The sequence below is a fragment of the Falco biarmicus genome, chromosome 13 (genome assembly GCF_023638135.1).
Source record: "Falco biarmicus isolate bFalBia1 chromosome 13, bFalBia1.pri, whole genome shotgun sequence".
NCBI lineage: Eukaryota > Metazoa > Chordata > Aves > Falconiformes > Falconidae > Falco > Falco biarmicus.
Genome location: NC_079300.1, coordinates 26,960,679 through 26,978,933, shown reverse-complemented (window position 1 = coordinate 26,978,933; position 18,255 = coordinate 26,960,679). Strand labels below are relative to the sequence as shown.

Sequence of the window (18,255 nt, the reverse complement as noted above, 5' to 3'; positions counted from 1 at the left end):
CACAGCTGTGAAAGAATGGTCCCCAAGAACTGTAGGGTCCGTGACAGATAAAAGATCTACCCCTGAAGCAAAGCACTGTTCTATGGAACCACTTTCTCTTAAAAGAGTTTTCAACTATTATGCAAGGGAGAGAAAAAAAGAAACAGGCAAGACTGCATTTGAGATTGAGGTGTGAGCAGTAGCAGTAGCACTGAACAGCCTGACAGGCACCCAGTGGCTTCAAGGCAGCATGCTTGGGTCCTAACACTTGTTAGAAATTAGATTCACAAAAAGCCTCAGGGCTTTATGGTTCCCAACAGTATTCCTGGCAGTGCTTAATGTGTGGCTACTACAGAGAAAGACCAGCATCTAAGAATCTGTGTCCATGGGCTCCATGCCAGCCAGGACCAGCAGGCACCTCTCCACCCCAGCAGACTGTGCCTCTGTTCTGGGAAACGGGTGTTTTCTGAGGGAAAAGACATTGCTTAGATGACCCCAACCAGTTCAGCTTCCCCCATGGAAAACACCATGAAAAATACATTTTTACTTTGGAAAAAGCCATAGCAGCAGCAATTGCTTTATTTCTATGAATATGCAGGGAGACCAGGTTTCCTGACATCAGTCAGCCCAGCCGGCAACGCTCCTAATCTGCGTGACACTCGTGTCCTCCCGTGTCCGCGATGAGAGCGACCGCCTGGGCCAAACAGGGGAGACGTGTTTCCTCGGGTGCTGGCACAGTTCTGGCTGCCTCGACAAAACCCTTCCTTTCAGAGCAAGCGGAGCCAGCGACAGGAGCTCTGCCCACTGTAGGAAGGACAGGAGGAAAGGGAGCAGGGAATGCAACGCAGCGCCAGGAAAGCCGTGCCCAGCACCTTCCCAGCTGAAAAATCCTTTGGTAGCTTAGGGCCCTGGCAGGGGCAGGGCAGTTCCCAGCCCAGAATCCTGCTGTGTTTCTCTCAACCCTCGTTTTCCTCTAGGGCAGATGGTCTTTCCTCCTCTGAGCAACAAGACAGCAGGACAGCTTCCTTTGTGGAAGCAACCAGGGCAAAAGGCTCCATCTCCTATGGCTTCCACGCCTGTTACGCTCTGGATGGAGCCGAGCTTTGAGACTATCATGTGCGGCCAGCTGGGTAGGTGCTGGCAAGCAATCAGCATCTGACAGCGGGACTCCCTGAATGCTGGCACCGTGCAGTGGGGCTGACAGAGTCTTGAACAAGCTCTTGATGAGCTCCCCCAGCCCCAAAGCAGCAAAGCCCCCTTCTCAGCACTGCTCCCTGCTGCCTCCCGTGCCTGTGCTAGCTTCTCTGCTCCTGCCACATGTGCTGCAGAGCTGTGCTGGCCCCGCCGTGATCGCTGTGAGTGCAAGCTGAGATGCAGCTAAGCAGACCTAAGAGCACACTGCTGCTGAAATGGATGACCCTGCTTCCTCCTCCTGACACCACCAGCCACCACCTCCCCAGTGTCTGGTCCATGATCCCAAACTGCAGGCTGAGTCAGCTCAACTTAGGGATGAGGTGCAAAACCTGAGCCAAATCTGACACAGGCAGCCAGCAACCAGGGGCTGAGCAAGGCACAATCCCGTCCTGAGAACCTGGGTGATGACTGGAGAGCGATTCCCAGGGTCTATGGGGCTTGGTCCTGGTCCAGCTGTGCCACAGCCAGCACGAGGTCCTGCACAACCAGGTCCACATCTGCCCGGGTGGTGTCTCGCCCCACACTCAGCCGCAAGGCATTCTGCGCCACGTCATAGGGGATCCCACAGCTCAGCAGAACCGAGGAGGGCCTGAAACATAGACCCGGGGGGTGAGCAGGTTTAACTCAAAGGCTGAGGAGGAAGCACATGGATCACCAGAAAGTTTCACCAAGCCATTAAGAAGTGAAATCTGCAGATGCACTCCAGGCAAACCTGTCTCCTGCACAGTGCCCTGCTCACTTTCCAGAGGCACTTGCTTCCACTGGGCTTGTTGCCCTATGGTGGATCTGGCTTTTCCCTTCTAAGAACATCTCCTGTGTCCCCATCGTTGGCAGCTCTGCTGCGTCTACAGGGCATTGCTCTAGGCCAGGCCAAACACACCTGCCATCCCCCCACACCCCTAAAGGAGCCCACTGGAGACCCCAACTGGGCTTGAGCAGGTGAGCCAGGCAGATGTGGACCTAAGGCAGACTCTCTTCTGGCAGTGCCAGGCGCTGAAGGGTACTTCCAAGCTCTGCTGGATCACCACAGCCAGGAGGGACGAAGTCAAGCATTCCAGCTGTGTCTGTGTAACCTTTGCAGCCCTTCAGCCCCTCTGGAAAGCTCTGCACCCTCTTTGCTCCAGCTGATGCTGCTCACAGCAATCCACAGTCCCTTTCCCTGTCCTCTTCCCCTCCCTCCCACCTGTGCTCCTGTGGGAAGATGCCCTGGCAAAGCCAGCTGCTTACCGGTCCCCTTTCTCAGAGTGGCAAGCAGCCCCAACACTGGCAAGAAGTGTTTTGCAGCGAGACAGCACCCTTCGCCCTGCAGCACACACAAACACAGGTCTCCCAGCACCCAGGCTCTCTCCGAGGGCCATTGCCTGCCTCATCACTCTGCTCACGCCAAGACCCGCTGGTCTCTAGCTGCAGGGTGCTGTGCAGAGCAGGTGCTTGGCTCCGTGGGTGCCGTCATGGGACAGTGGTGGGCTAAGAGCTACCTTGAAGGCCTGGGCCCAGGATGGAGAAGTTAGAGGTGTTGCAGAGTCGCTTGGAGCCTGTGAAGTGGCTGTTGAAGTGGATCCTCTGCTTCCCAAAGGAGGCCTGGAGAAATCAGAGGGCTGTGAGCCACTCTGGGCTGGCGAGCAGCTCTGTCCCGATGAGGAGGTAGCAGGGCCAGAGGTACATACCCACCCTGGCTCCAGGCCCCACATTCTGCAGGCTGAGCCCCCGGGAGGGGAGAGACAAACGGGAACCAGGTCTGCTCACCTCCAGCCTGGCTTCCAGGTAATCCCGAACATCCCGCATATGAGCCTCGTAGGCCTCCCAGCTCTTGCTCACTAGCTCTGCAGCCTGAGGAGAGCAAACCCAGACAGGCACTTCCCTCTATGCGCAGCCCCCTGCTACATGGGCCCAGCCCAGGAACAGCTTCTGCAGTCGCCAGGTCCCCCGCGTCCCCCAAAAGCCTCTTGGTGCCTTGCACCATGTGAACTGCATGACCACCCGCTGCCAGGGACGCGGAGCCTGTGGCAGGTGCTCCAGAGCTGGCTGGCACCAGAAAGCCCCATCTCCTTTGCCACTAGTTCACCCACCCTACAGAACCCCGAGCATGTCACCTCTAATAAGCAGTGGCTGTCTCCATGCTGGCTGCACGGGGCAGCACCCCTAGGGAACCACGCACCCGTGACCGCCACCGACTCACCTGGCCAAGGCCAGCGATCATTGGGGTGTTCTCAGTGCTGGAAGGGAAGGGGAAGCAGTGAGTTATTTCTCTAGACCAGAAACCCAACCTCAGGGACATGGACATTCCCTTTGGGAAACACCTCACCACTGGCAGGGGTTCCCAGACACCTCTCTGAGGTGGTGGGGAAGGGGGCACTTCCACCCTGTGGTTCCTCCTGCAGCAAAGCCTGCACACAGGCTCCTGCAGTTCCCACACACGCATCCATCTCCCTGCGCTGGGCTACCTGCCCCAGGGCTGCCAGGTGACACAGCTGCCAGCTCAGCTCAGACTAAGTAGCCACGGGTGGTCTGGCCACCACCCCAAGACTCAGCTCTCCGGGCCACCACCAGCCACCTTACCCTGGCCGGAAACTCCTCTCTTGTCCCCCTCCAAAGAGCATGGGGTGCAGCGGGGGTGGCAGTGCCCGGGCCACGCACGTACAGCGCACCAATCCGTGGGCCATAGAACTGTGGGAAGAAACAGCCACGGTAACCCTGGGGACACCTGCCAGGTGTCCCTTTCCTATGCTGCTGCCCAAATCCAAGTGCCCTCCTGTCTCACAGGCACAGGCTGCTGCAGAGCTGTCCCCTGCCCTCAGCCTCCTCCTGCTCCCCCTCACCAAAAGGTCCCCCTGCCTCGCAGGAGCCTTGTCACCCAGCTGAAGACCCTCTTCAGAGCACCATCCAGCAGAAAAACTCTGGCCACTGATGAGGTATCAAGCTGTGGGGGGCTCCCAAAGTCTCCCTGGAACCCCAACAGATAGATCTTTGAGGGCGAAGAGCATCTGGGCCATGTGAACAGGGCCATACCTTGTGTCCCACGATGGTCAGGTAGTCCACCCCCAGCTCCTGCACATCCACGCGTCCCTTGCCAATCATCTGCGCTGCATCAGTGTGCACCAGGATCCGGGGCAGCCCCTCTGCCGCTCTCCGCTGGTTGAGGGCACGGATGCGTTGGCTTAGCTCTGCAACAGGCTAGTAGGAGGACAGAAGATCTGCATCCCAGGGGTCACCTGCTGCCCCTCACCCAGCACCTTTTTGCAAGGCTGTCCCCACCCCACACCGCTTGCTGCTCTCAGGCTCACCATGATGACCCCGGTCTCATTATTGGCCAACATGATGGAAACCAGGCAGGTGGTCGTCCGGACGGCGGCAAGGACGTCATCCACCTCCACCCGCCCGCTTTGTGAGGACACAGGCACAAAGGTGGCTTCTGTGAGCCAAGAAACAAGCCCTGAGGTTTTCTGGGAGAGCCAACAGCACCCAGGGCTGCCCACGCCCCATGCAGCAGGCGGGAGCACCTGGCCTCGGGTGCCAGCAGGGCACTGCACCCAGCTCGAGGGAACAGGGACATATGGGGGGTCAGTGCCCTTTGAGGGGCAGAAGGGGGAACCTGGCAGAGCAAGAAGGTTCCCCGCCCTCTGCCACGGAAACGCCGGCAGAGCAAAGCCCTCCCCAGCAAACCCCAGTGTGCAGCCAGGTGTCCCCAGCGCATCCCCTGCAGTCCCTCTGCCGCTCACCCCGCCAGGCTCTCTGTCACCAGCTGCTCCAGAGGCAGGCGGACCGAGTCGTGCTCCACGCTTGACGTCACGATGTGGGGCATCCCCCCACCGTCCCCCAGCCCGGCCCGGCTGTCAGAAAAGTGCCTGCGGGCGGTGTGGATCACCATGTTGTTTGCCTGAAAAGAGGAAGGCAGAGGGGAAAGTGAAGGCCCAGAGGGAGCGCAGCACCCTTTGTCCCCACCCTCCTCATCGTGGCAGTGGGAAGGGGGGTCACCGCCTTGCACAGACATGGCGGCCACTCCCACCTCTGTGCCCCCCGACATGAAGACGATGTCCTCTGGCCGGGCCCCCACCATCCTCGCCAGGCTCTCCCGCGCACTGCTGATGAGCTCCTTTGCCTTCCTGCCTGCAGGGTGAGAGCAGGCAGCTCCGCCATGGGCCCCCACAGCCAGGCCCTGCCGCAGCACAAGCCAAGGTGGTGGCTCCCTGGTCCCCACCTGCCGGGTGGCAGCTGCTGGGGTTGCCCCAGGCCTGGTGCATGGCGTCCCCCAAGGCCTGGGCCACCTCGGGGGCCAGCGGGGTGGTGGCATTGTGGTCCAGGTAGATCCTCCTGCAGGGACAGGTGGTGGGTGAGGTGGTGTGGGGGTGGGCAGGGGTGCAGTGGGGCGAGGCACTCACCCCTGCCATGCGTCGACACGTCCCTCTGCCGGCTCCGTCCCAGCACCCATCGCTGCTGTCACTGTCCCGCTGCTGCTGCCTCCCTGGGACCACAGTCGGTGCTGGCGGAGGGAACAAGGCAGATCCCTCCTGCCTGCCCCACTGCCACGGCACCCACCAATCAGCTCCCTCCTGCCTGCCCCACCACCATGGCACCCACCAATCAGCAGCCTCCTGACTGCCCCACTGCCATGGCACCCACCAATCAGCAGCCTCCTGACTGCCCCACTGCCATGGCACCCACCAATCAGCTCCCTCCTGACTGCCCCACTGCCACGGCACCCACCAATCAGCTCCCTCCTGCCTGCCCCACCGCCACGGCACCCACCAATCAGCAGCCTCCTGACTGCCCTACTGCCGTCGTGTCCACCAATGAGGTCCCTCCCTCGTTCCCCCCCATCATGGCCCTAACCAATCAGCTCCCTCTCCCCTGCCCCACAATAACAGCACCCGACAATCCACTCAGTCCCTCCTACCTTCCCCGCCGCTATGACGCCCGCCCGCCCGCCAAGCCGCACCCCGCCGCCTGTGCAGCGGCCAATCAGCTGCCGTCACAGTCGCAACGGCACTGCGCCCGCCCACTGGCCGGGAGACGCCGAGCCCGCGGGGCTCCCATTGGCTCCCGGAAGGCGGCGCCCGCGGCACGACCAATCGGCTCCTCCTGGGGTCCGCGACGGGCACCCCCCCCTCCCCCCACCAGGGGATGCCGGGGGTGGGGCCCGCAGCGCGCGGGGCCGCCCGCGCACTCACTGTCCTGCGCCGTTCCCTCTCCCCGCGCAACCAATCCCGCGGCCGCTGCCGCCGCGTCCGGCCGGAAGAGGCAGACGCGAGGCGGGGCGCACTTCCGGCGTGCGCCGTCGAGCCGGGAGCGGCGGGGGGCGGGCTCTTCCGGGAGGGGCGGGCGGTAGCTGCCGCGGCGCTGCCCCTCTCCAAGATGGCGGCAGCAACCTCGGCCTGCTCCCCCCAATCCATCCTGCGCAGGCTCCGCAGACCCCCCTCCAAGATGGCGGTGAGCCCCGGGGAGGGGAGGGGCCGGGCCGGGCCGGGGGCAGGGCGCGTCAGGCTCCGCCGACCCCCGCCCGGGGCCCGTGGCCCGCAGGAAGCCTTAGGCGGGGCGGGCGGGCGACGCCCGGGGCCTTCTCGGCCCCGCGCCGTGACTCAGCGCGGCAGGGGGCCCTGGGCCGCAGGGGGGTGGGGGGCGCCCCCGGCTCCGCTCCCCCGGTGCCGATACCGCGGCCCCGCGGCGCGCCGCCGCCTCCGGGAGCTGCCGGCCGAGGGCGGCCGAGATGGTGGGGGGTCCGTAGGCCTGCCCGGGGCCTGTGGCCGGCCCATCTCCTCGGCGAGTCTGGGCCTCGTGGCTCCGCGGGCCCCGCCGGCCGGGGCGGAGGGGCCGGGCCGCAGCTGACAGGCTGCGGTGCCGCTCGGCCCGGGCCACCGCGCCGCCGGGAAAAGTGCCAGTCATGCTGCGGGGCAGGCCGGGCCTGGGCAGGGACGCGGCGGGCTGCCGCGAGTAATCGCAGCCCAGGCCTCGGTGCTGCGGGGGGCACCGGCGGGGCCAGCTGTCACTGTTCCGGGGCCGCTGTCGCCGGGAGGAGCCGCAGGGGAACGAGCTCCCCTGCTCCGAGCCGCCCGCGCAAGGGAACTTGTGCGGCGCTGCGGCTTGCCTGTCAGTCCTTCGTGCCGGCCTGGAAGCCCGATGCCCCAGGCGGTCTTGATTTACTGTAATTTACAACTTGAAGTCCAAAACCCAATTAAAAACTAATTAACGTAAACAAACGCACTGTATTGGGCTTTAAGAACAGCACAGAGGAGCCGAGATGGTCTTGGCGTGCAGCTGTTTAATGGGCTGGGCTAACGCAGCAGCTGTCCAACAGCAACGGAGTGCACCATAAAATCCCAGATCTTATTGGCTTGAGCACATTTTCTCATCTGTTTATTTTTGCTGCAGGAAAAAAAGAAAAGCTTCATTTGACATACCCTTTGGTTTTTTTTCTCGTCTTTCAGATTATGTCATAACTACACGATAAACGAGCAGTGATGGAATCACTGGATACCGAGGTGAGGGCACGGAAGAAGCTGGGGACTGTTGAATATGTAGAGGCTTCAGGCTTCACGCGGGGAATACTGCCAACCAAGAAGGATGTAGTTCAGAATATGCTGTATCTATTGCAGCCCAAAAGAGCTGGCCAGGCCCAGCGGTCCAAAGAAGGTGCGGCCCAGTTGCTCGCTGAGCACCTGCAAGAGCACTGGTTGGTTTGCAACTTGCACACCATTGCGACACAAAACATAAAGAAACTTATCCTCAAAATGTACGAGGAATTTACAAGATTGTATCAGACCAGAAAGCAGAGACAGAACCAGGCTTTTACCGAGCGAGCAGACAAATTCAACGAGAGTTCGGAGAAGCTCTTTGATGTATTTTGTACAGACACGCAGACAAGAAATAAATTGGAGGAATACAGTGGAATAAAAATGACTAGTATTGAGTGGAAATTTCTTGAAGATCAAAGAAGCGAAAGAAAAATGTACTATGAAGATTTCACAGACAAGCCAGAATTGAAGATGATGGAAAGAAGACAAAAGATACAATGTCTGGAGCACTTCAGGAAACTCGCCAAGGAGGAGAAGGAAGGAAACAAAGCAAAGGAAGTGAAATATAAAAGTGATGAGCAATCAGATGAAGGCACAAGTGTGGATGAATCCTACCCTGCAGAGGAGAACGGCGGGGCTCCGGCGTTTTCACTGCGGGGCAGAAGGAAGCGCCGGTGCACCACGACTCCTGCGAGCGCCACCATGCCCCTGGAGTGCCAGCATATACGGATGAGCATCAGGAGAGTTAGGCCTGGGTTCTACGAGACTGTGCAGAAGGTCAAAAACTGCTAGCGCACACCGCAGTCAGCAGGCAGAGCTGCTGGAGTACGAGGTGGCAATGCACACGTTAGGCAAGTTTGAAATCCCACCGTCAATTGGAAGTGATTGTTGTAGATCTCCAAGCCAGAGCTCAGGAGCATCTTGCCTCTGGGGAAGAGTGCTGAAATGACAACAGCGGCAAGGACTAAAACACATAAATTTGGAAGAATAAGTAGTCAGTGGCTAACGATGTGAAGGCTCAAACATAGCAGATGATCTAAAGTTACATAGCACTTAAGCCTCTTCTTCCAAGGTCCTGTCTACATCCATGGGTTTTTGGAAGTCTCTCACCATTTCTGAGCCAGTGGTGGCCTAACAAACAGTACGAAACAGGACTCTCATTTACTGCAGGGAAATAACTTGGACTTCTTGCTAATAGAAAATTCGTATGCTGAAAAGCCCTAACTCCTGCTGGTTTCGATGGGAGTGAAAGGTGCTTGGCCCCTTTCAGCAGAAATTGGCATTGCTGTGAGGAAGGAAGCTGGTTTTCAGCTTGTGTTACCCAGGCCTGGAGAGGCACCCTGTGGTTTTGTGAAGGGATTGCTCCCTTGCTCGAGGAGGGGGAGAGAGAGAGATCAGGAGACTTTTGAGTGCTTTGGCTGTAAAAGCATTGGTGATTCTGAATGTTTTGTTCTAGATTCTATTTTAACAATGTTTCCTTGATCAGGATAATTACCTTCCCATAATTGGATGAGTTTTAACATGAAGTCCCTAATCTAGGATTTGAGGTGTGAATCCTAAATGAAGTGATAATATTTTATTTTCTGCGGGGGGGGGGGGGGGGGGGGGGGAGAGGAAGGGGGAAGGATGCAAATTGCATTATTTAATATTAAGATTGGAAGAATTTTATAAACTGTTATCCTGTCTTCTTAGGTTATAGGGAAGAAAGAGCCTTTCCAGGTGTGGGTAGCTGTGGTACTTACAGCAGTAAGCACCTGAGTCTGGGCTTGCTTTTCCACCCCCTGAGGTCCCTGCAGACCAGCAGGGTGGAAATGGTAGTTTTCCACCCAGAGTTTGTTTGAACAAAATGTAACCCTCTTGCCCACATACATCCTGAGCAGTGACGTGTCGGTGATTCTTGGGTATCGGCAGTGTGAAGGTATCTGCCATTTTTAGTTAGAGTTGCTTTACTGGTTTTTAAAGATGAGAGACTTGAACTTTCAGTGAAACCCAGTGCTGGAGATCTCTCTGGTGAGATTCCCAAACCTTGCCAGACTACACTGAAGATTAAAACCCCCAAGTCTCTATTTGTTCACGAAAGTTCTCTGGTAGAAAGAGTGCAAACTTGCCTGGTTTTCAAATTTACCTTTCAGTGTGAATGTTGGTTTCCCCACTCCAGTATCTCAGCTTTCCCTCATTTCTTTCTTCTCCGTCCTGCACATCATTTTACTGACATTAACTCGTGCTGTTTCATTCTTTGGCTTTTGCTCCCTTAACAATAAATGCATGTACGAATAATTTTGACAGCTCCTTTACTTTTGATGAATCAGTTCTTGGACTGCTTTGAAGTCCTATGCCAAAGGAGGAATGAAACACAAATTAGCTGCTGGTCTGACTGGGACGCAGCAGAGCTAGCGATGAGCACAAGAGGTGGCAGCTGCCGTGGCCTTGCTGCTCAGGCAGGCTCCGGCGTACTTTTGCTCCCTCCCTCTGCCTAAGGATGGGTCCATCCGGCTCAGAGCGCTGCATCAGCTTCGCAGTGACCTTGCTCGTTAGTAGTGGCCAGGATCCTTACTCTGTCTCTAAGAAGTTCTTCATGGTAAGTTGCTCCAAAATGTTTAGCAAACTCCGTGTATTCCACATCACCAGTAGTGTCGTTACAGGTTTAATCGCACACGCCCGCGTTCTGCAACACTTTTCAGCTTCTGCTGCTTGAGGGTTTGCAGCCCTCTCTCTCCTCCTCTCTCTGACGTGCTTCACTGACTTTCCCGTGCAAATTATGTCACGTTTAAACTATTTGCCTTCCAGCCCTGAGGTGCTGGACTCGAGCCTCTCACTGGGCTTTTACACCAGCAGCTCTGTTTCAGCAGGGAATATAGCCAAGCTCGGACCTCGCCGAACTAGAATTTTTTTAATAACTGCTGTAAAACCCCCTTTGTATTACAAATATAGCTGACAGTATAAATGCTCATGTGTAAAGAAATCCACCAGGGTTGACTCAAATACGGAACACAGCTGTATAGTGTTTTATGATTTTCAGGGATTCAGGGAATTTAAGGTTGTCAAATCTGACTTCCTGTATACCACAGGGAGTTACATTTCATTCAAAGCCCCACACTCAGCCTACTAGTTTTGGTTTAACTGACATGTCTTACAGAAAGTCGAGCTGAAGACGTCAGGAGTCTGCTGTCTTCCTGTTATATATTCGGTGATTTGTCACCTTTGCTGTTTGGAAAAAGGAAAAAAAAAATACTCCGACCATCTTCTAGGCTGTGATTCTTTTCATGACATCTTGTACAGGCTGAGCAGTGTTTATCGCATTTAAATCATACTTGTGTTGGTTTTATTTTTAACTGGGTTTGACTGTGGATAGAGCCAAAGCCTGGCTCTGTTTCTGCTGCAACAGGGGGAAAATTTCTAAATGATGTATTCTGATTACTCTCCTTTGGGACCATGGTGCCTTTTTAATTAGGACAGTAAATCTTGTCCCAGGATTCTGTACTTTTGTACGTTAACAGTTGTTGACTTTCCTTTTTTGGTGTGTCCCAAATAAATTAATATAACATACCTCTGGGCTTTTGTTTCTTCTTTCTAAAGGGGGAGGAAAGAGGAAACTGAAGCTAAAATAAATCTTTTTTACTCCAGCTCTCCCTCCCAGGCTCTTGCAGGAGCAGCTGTGAAGCACATGGGTGGACCCACTCCCATCCAGACGGCACGTGGGGCAGCAGTAGGTGAGCTGCTGGAAACGGGAGTCTAGGATCGGGGCCTCACCTGCAGCCCTTTTTGTTTTTTGTTTTTACCAAAAATGCTGGAGCCTGGAGCAGCTGAAGGTAAGGGGAGAGGGATGAAACCTCTGTGCACGGTGACAGGGCTTCACTTGGGCTGGGCTCAGTGTGCTTCAGGCCTGGGGAAATGGGTATCGGAGGCAAGGTTGGGGGCACCCTGTCTTCCTGGCGTGAGCCCGTGGGTGGGCGCCCCGCCTGCTTGTTCTCTCCTGACTGATTCAGGGACGTGTTGTGCAAGAGGAGCCACGGGGCAGGCGGTGTCTGAGACACGCAGGGCGATGGTTCGCATCACAGAACCCCCGTGTGGAAGGGAAAGAGGAAAGGAAGCAACGCTGGAAAGGGCGTGTTTGCTTCAACAGCTTTTCGCAGGAGGGCGGCATCGGGGCATCCCGGGGGCTGCAGATGCTTCTGAAGGATTCTGAGTTGCTGATTTAACTGGGTGTTGGTGGAGAAACATCTTGAGCCTTTGCAGTCAGATTTGAGCTCAAATTGAGCTCGCCTGCCTTAAATCTTTGGCTCAGGTTTCTGCAGGGGGGGGCAATAGAAAAGAGAGGGCTCCTGAAACCTGAGTGTGGCCAGGCTCCTCTGCGCGCCAGCCACAGGCCCTCGCAGCCAGGCAGGGCTCATGCCAGCCCCAGGGAGGGTTTTATGCCCCTCTGCAAGCAAAAGCTGACTTTTTGTGGCCCTTACAAGTGCCTTACTGCTGCCAAGGTCTGCTCGAAGTGAGGTCATACAGAAACACTCAACCGACCTCCTGGATGTGCCTCTCCACATGGCACCTGCCAGCTGCTGCTCTGCCTCCTGCATAGCATCTGAGAAAGGGAAAGAAACCGGGAGAAAACAACCCAAAATGCAAATTATTGCACTGCTGAGCAGGCTGGATGTGGAAAACAATCTGTGATTCAGAGCACAGAAACAGTCACAAAGTTGGAATTTCAAACAAGTCTGAGCCCAGCTCTGTGGGCACACAGCTTGTGGCTGTGTTGGGCAGCACCTGCCTGCAAAGGGGCTCCCATAACCGAGGGGAAGGTGGGCAGGGGGGGGCACAGGGAGGATGCCCCCACCACAAGCACTGGAGCCTTGTTCTAGAGGTGCAGGAGCTCCTCTAGAGTGACAAACTGTGGCACTACAGGCGGGACACCAGGGAAAATGGCTTTTCTGGGAAGGGTGGAGCAGACCTGTGAGACTGTCATGAGTGTGCTTGTGCTCAGCACCTGTGGCTGGGCCACGGGGGAGCTCCAGGAGGGGAGGTGGACCTCCCACTTTGCCTGACACCCATGTTTTGTCCCCTGGGGTGGGGGCACATCAGGCAGGTGGTGGCAAAGCCATCCCTGCAGTGACGGAGCTGGGCACTGAAACCCTGGAGTGGGGCACAGGAACCCAGCACAGCTCCTGCCTGACCCCCATCCCACAGCTCCCAGTGCCTCTGTGGGACAGGTCCCCCCAAATGCTGAAAGGAGCCTCAGGCCAAGCATTTCCATGGGTACACACATTAATTTATTAACCAGACATGTATCAGGGTATTTCCTGCTCCCACAGAGGGTGTTGCCTTGTTATTCTTCCTGAGTTTCTGGACAGCAGCTGCTTCCTCCTGGCACAGCTTTGGAGCCAGCAGATACCGCCCCAGTCTTTTAGCACTTACTAATGAATGTTCTGAGCCGCATCGCCTTGCTGAGTGCAATCTCCGGGGGCAGAGGGGCTGGAAATAAATCCTGGGGAAATCCCAAACGTTTGGGATTTGGGATAGGAGCTTTAGAGGTCTCTCCTTCCCGGCCATCTGGTAAGGAGTGCCAGAACCCCAGACTTTCCTATGCCAGATGCTCCCAAGGGCTCTGTTTCCCCCAGCTTCAAGTTTTTTACAGCTGCATGCATCCAGTGAAACCACTTTATTGCCCTTTTCCCAGAGCGGGTGATGGCAGAGCTGCAGGCAGCACCCACCCAGGTAATCCCCGGGCGTGCCGGTGGCCCTGCCGTCGCTCTGGCAGGCTGGAGGGCAGCGGAGTGATTCTTTACGTGGGCTGTTTGCTTGTTCAGTGTCCCTAATCATACCTGGACATGTGTGTTTGGAGTTTCTTTTGTGTCAGCGCTTTCCCACCAGCCTGCAGAAGGTGGTTTGCAGGTCACCAGGGCAAACGCTCCATTTCCCCCCTGCCGGGGTGTTACTGCCCACGTGCTCGGATGGCTGAGTTTCTGGATGAGAGAAGCAGGTGCTGCGGAAAGTCCAGGACTTTTGGGGTGATGCCTGGCTGACCGCAGGGAGGAGAGAGGTGGGGGGCCCTCAGCCCAGCTGGCCCCCTCTCCCCAGGATGGTCGCGGTGGGTTCGGGTGTCCTTGCACAGCAGCGGCTAATGCTGCCGCACTGGCTGCCAGTGCCCCGAGCTGGGGGGCAGCCTGACCCTAGCCCCCGGGGCTGGGGCTTGCAGAGGTGCGAGGGGGCAGCCGGAAGCAGCGAGGATGCTCTCAGGTTACACAGCCTTGTACAGAAATGAGTGGGGCCCGATGAGGTGTCCGCTGTCGGTGGCCAAGGCGTATTAAAGGGGGAGCGCCGGGGTGGGCCGCTCAGCCCTGGCAGTGTCCCCACAGCATGGCGGGGCTGGGGGGCGAAGGGGACCTGCGGCACCTGCTGAAGCTGCACCGCACCGAGATCGCCATGGCGGTGGACGATGTCTTCCCGCTGCTGCATGGTCTGGCTGACCACGATGTTGTCCCTGAGCACATCTTCAAGGTGAGGCCACGGGGCGGGAGAGGATGGCCACGCCATGGCGGGGCTGGGGCCAGCTGGTGGCATGGGGACACGTGTTGATGGGCCACAGTGACACTGGCAGGAGACGCTGAGCCGGACGGAGCGGGAAGGCTCCCACCGTGCTTTCCACGCGCTGCTCACCTGGCTGCTGGGCCGCGATGCTGCTGCTGTCCGTGACTTCTGGGCTGTCCTCTTCAAGGACTACAACCTGGAGCGCTACAGCCGGCTCCGGCCCCTCCGCGGCGCCTTCCCCAGAGGTAGCAGGGGGCCGGGCAGGAGAGGCTGGCATCCCCGGCGGCTGCTGGTGGGCAGGGGTGGCACCCAGGGCCAGCTGTGCCTGTCCTTCTCCATGTTCCCCTTGCAGAGGTGGAGCTGGGGCGGCAGCGCCGTGGCAGGCGTCTATCCCCCAGCCCCATGGCGCCGGCCCCACACAGACCCCAATGCAAGAGGAAAGCCCTCGAGGAGCAGGATGGGGCCCGGCCAACGCAGCCCTCCCCACGGCACACTGCCAGCCCCGGTACGGAGACCTGGAGCGGGATGGAGATGGGGTGGGGCACGAGGGGGTCCTTGAGGCATCAGGGTGCTGTGCTCCCCGACGCCCACCCTCACAACCTCACAGGGCCCCTGGTGAAGGTGAGGACCGTGAGGAAGCCGGAGGGCACGGATGCCCCCCGCACCGCTCGTGCTGGTGGTGAGTGCCAGGCCCCCTGGGCAGCGTCTGGCTGTGCACCCCGTTTGTCTGCAGAGGAGGGTGGGGGGCTGCTTGCCCTGCTGAGCTGCCCCCCTGCCTGCAGCCCTGCAGGCAGTGGCTGCCTCGGTGCAGAGAGCGGTGGCTGTGGCGGGCACTGAGGTACCCGTCACTCGTGGGGCCGTCGAGGGCATCCTCATCAAACATGTGCTGGAGCCAGGTAGGTGCCCCCCAGCCCTGCCCAACCAGCCCCCTGCCCAGTTTAGCCCCCCAGATTCAGGAGCCACCCCGGGCAGGGGGGTGGGGGGGTGGGGGTCCTGCTGGAGCTGCTCTCGGCCTCTCTCACAGGCAGCTCCAAGGCGGGGCAGCAAAGCCAGGGACGAGCCATGCACCCCCGCTGCTGGCGAGGAGCCGGGGGCCAGGAGCAGGAGCCGCAGCCTGAAGCCCCCTGCCCGGCCCAAGGCACCCCAAAGCGTACGGACCTCACCATCACATGTTGTCACCCCACTTTTGCAGCTGCCTGAGGCTGTGGCGGAGGGTTGTCCCTGCCGGGCAGCACAGCCATGCCGTGGGGGTGCCCCCCAAACTGGGCTGTCCTGGCAGCTCCTCCCAGCACTTCTCTCTTCCCTCCCACAGAGCAGGGAGCCCCAGCTGCACCCCCAGGGCCGGCTGCCAGTGCCCACCGCGCCCCCTCCCCAACCCTGTGCCCCACCAGGTGAGCCCCGGGCCTGGCATCTGCTGCACCCCGAGAGGCACCCACTGAGCCAGGGGCATCAGGGTGTCCCTGGCGTGTCCCTTTGGCCTGGCTGAGCAACAGGGGCTCAGCTGCCAGGGTCACCACGCTACAGCCCCCTGGAAACAGGCAATTCCTACCCTGAAAGCAGGTGGTGGGCTGGGTGCAGAGTTTGGGGGGGGAAGGGGGGGTGCCAGGCTACGGGGTCGCCTGCCAGCCTAAGCCCTGCTATAGCCAGGGTTGCAGCCTGCTGGGGGGATCGGTGATCCCCCGGGACAGGAGAACGAGGATGAGTGTGCGGCCTGTGGCGATGGCGGTGAGCTCATCTGCTGCGACGGCTGCCCCAGGGCCTTCCACCTCACCTGCCTGGTGCCCCCGCTGCCCCGTGTCCCCAGGTGAGCCCCGGGGCACCATGGGGACCCCAGTGTCCCCTGGCTGTCCCTCACTGCCATGCTCTGGCTGTGCAGCGGGACATGGCGGTGCGGCTTCTGCATGGCGAGTGCAGCTGAGCCAGGACCGCTGCGGGGAGCAGACGCGGCTGTAGAGCGACCCCCTGAGACCCCGGGGGAGGAGACGTGCGGCACCCGGCAGGGTGCAAGGGATGAGACCGTCTGTGGCCGCTGCTTCACCTGGATCCCTGCACCCCAAAACTACTCTGTGCCCAGCGGAGACCCCCGGTGAGCTCCTGTCATCCCCCCCATGCTGGCCCTAAAGCCCCTTGCAGGGGGGCTGCCTTGACAGTCCAGTCCGTGTCACCCCTGGCGGTTGTAGGGGGCCGCTGCTCTGCATATCCTGCGCAAGCACCACAGCCACAGGCAGCACAGAGAGCACCACTGGTGACCCACTACAGGCAGCAAAGGTTGGTACAAGCAGTGCCTGGCCCTGCCAGGGACATGGCGGGTGAGGTGGTGTGAGGAACAGCGCTTCAGCTGGGTGAGGGTCAGGCCGGCTGTAGCTGGAGGTGGGTAAGTGACGCTGTGCTGGAGAGGATGGGGGATAAGCTGGGGCAGCAGCAGGTGAGGGATTGAATCCCGGCACCAAGGCCAAGCCAGAAGGCAGCGGGCAGGCCACAGAGCTGGCAGGACACGTCTCCTCCCGCAGGCAGAGGATGGTTCCCTTGGCAGCGACCCAGTGCTGAGCCGCGATGAGCTCGACACACTCCTGGGTGAGGTATGGCACTTGGGGGGACACCAACGGGCAGAGTCCATCACAGCGAGATGCCGGACTCCAGTGTGACAAAGAGGGTGACGCTGGCCTGGGGGCAAGGCAGAGGGAGTGGGGACAGAGGCAGAGAGGGAAATGGAAAGGGAGTGTGACCACTGGGAGTTCTTCTGCAGGGCACCTGGGATGGGATCCTGCAGTGGGCGTTCCAGAGCATGGCACGGCCCCTCGCAGACACCCATGGGCTCTTCACCTAGAGTCTGCTGCCAGCAGAGCCCTCAATGTGCAGGCAGCGTAGTAACAGGCGCAGGGGCCGCTGTATCGAGGGACTCATCAGCATTACAGCACCACGACAGTACGCGACATCATCAAACACTGCAATGTCACAGCATGCAGGCAAACAACGGAGTCCTGCAAAAAGCATGTCACAGCTGAAGAATATAGACACAGCGTTCACACAGCATACATACATAAGATCAGAAAAAGGAAAAATATAAAGGATCTACAAGAGGGAAAAAAAAATAAAACCCAGTAAACACAAATAGAAATAAAAACCCTACAGTACACAGCACACGGAGGATGAGCAACACCAGCAGAAAACTGAAGCACTTCAACGGGACAACATAAAAACACACCACACACAGAAAAACTATACCAACAAACTAAAGAAAATACCACAGACATCCAAACTTTAATTAAAAACAAATACTCCCAACAGAGCACCAGTGGTGAAAACAGACGCAAGCCCGCCCAACCTACACCAACAACCACCCACAGCTCACGCGCAAGGCCCCCAAGCCTCCGCAACGCCCCTGCCGCAAAAGGGGGGGGGCTTCCCGCAGGCGCCCCTCGGTAAAAAGCCTACAGCACCCGGTATTCCCAGGCGGTCTCCCATCCAAGTACTAACCGGGCCCGACCCTGCTTAGCTTCCGAGATCAGACGAGATCGGGCGTTCTCAGGGTGGTATGGCCGTAGGCACCCCCTCTCCCGCCAGCAGCCCTCTCCACAAACGCCACACACGCTCACGCACAACCCTGCAGACACCCACAACCCCGACGCAGGGCGCCCGCAACCGACCCCGCACACCCGACACACAACCAACACCCAACGCAACACACGCAACTACCCCCAGCACGCACCTGCCCCGCACCGCGCCCATGCAGACCGCGCCAACAAACACCTACCCTGCTCGCACACCGCCCTACAGCCCTCCTCGCTCACCGGCCAGGGCAGCAGCAGGCAATCCCCGCGCACACCTGAACCACCAGCACCACGCGCGCAACAACGCCTGCACCTACCGGCCGCAACGCAACGGCCCCCCGCTACCTAACGGCAGCCCTCGCAACAGGCAGCTGCCACGCTCGCTCCCACGCCACGCTTCGGCCCTCCGCAACGAGGCTGCGGGGCAGCAGGCCGCCACCGCGCCCGCCCGCCCCACCAGCCTGACCCGCGCAAGCAGCACCAGCTCACGCGCAAGGCCCCCA

General features: G+C 58.9%; 3 protein-coding genes and 1 non-coding gene across 4 annotated transcripts; 2 read left to right on the top strand and 2 right to left on the bottom strand.

Annotated features, from left to right (window-relative positions):
* Nucleotides 1-519: 519 nt before the first annotated feature.
* Nucleotides 520-6,563, bottom strand: SCLY (selenocysteine lyase). Its single transcript, XM_056358375.1, is given in 14 exon segments — nt 520-1,762; nt 2,401-2,476; nt 2,652-2,754; nt 2,920-3,003; nt 3,353-3,389; nt 3,733-3,785; nt 3,787-3,840; nt 4,183-4,347; nt 4,458-4,586; nt 4,895-5,050; nt 5,180-5,280; nt 5,372-5,484; nt 5,553-5,635; nt 6,342-6,563. Coding segments are annotated over 14 exon segments (1,536 nt in total). The 3' UTR covers nt 520-1,602.
* LOC130158058 (uncharacterized) lies at nt 6,466-11,228 on the top strand. The gene is made up of 2 exons (XM_056358379.1): nt 6,466-6,600; nt 7,596-11,228. The coding sequence occupies exon 2, from the start codon at nt 7,629-7,631 to the stop codon at nt 8,472-8,474; it is 846 nt and encodes a 281-aa protein (XP_056214354.1). The 5' UTR covers nt 6,466-6,600; nt 7,596-7,628; the 3' UTR covers nt 8,475-11,228.
* Nucleotides 11,229-11,298: 70 nt separating this feature from the next.
* Nucleotides 11,299-17,510, top strand: AIRE (autoimmune regulator). Its single transcript, XM_056358887.1, has 12 exons — nt 11,299-14,171; nt 14,272-14,446; nt 14,554-14,706; nt 14,809-14,880; nt 14,984-15,097; nt 15,226-15,351; nt 15,514-15,582; nt 15,849-16,005; nt 16,078-16,287; nt 16,382-16,469; nt 16,712-16,780; nt 16,948-17,510. Exons 1-12 carry the CDS (start codon nt 14,031-14,033, stop codon nt 17,026-17,028), a joined length of 1,455 nt encoding a protein of 484 aa, XP_056214862.1. The 5' UTR covers nt 11,299-14,030; the 3' UTR covers nt 17,029-17,510.
* A 119-nt stretch (nt 17,511-17,629) lies between these two features.
* On the bottom strand, nt 17,630-17,748 carry LOC130158501 (5S ribosomal RNA). Its single transcript, XR_008825341.1, has one exon. It is a non-coding gene; the product is annotated as a 5S ribosomal RNA (ribosomal RNA).
* Nucleotides 17,749-18,255: the final 507 nt, after the last annotated feature.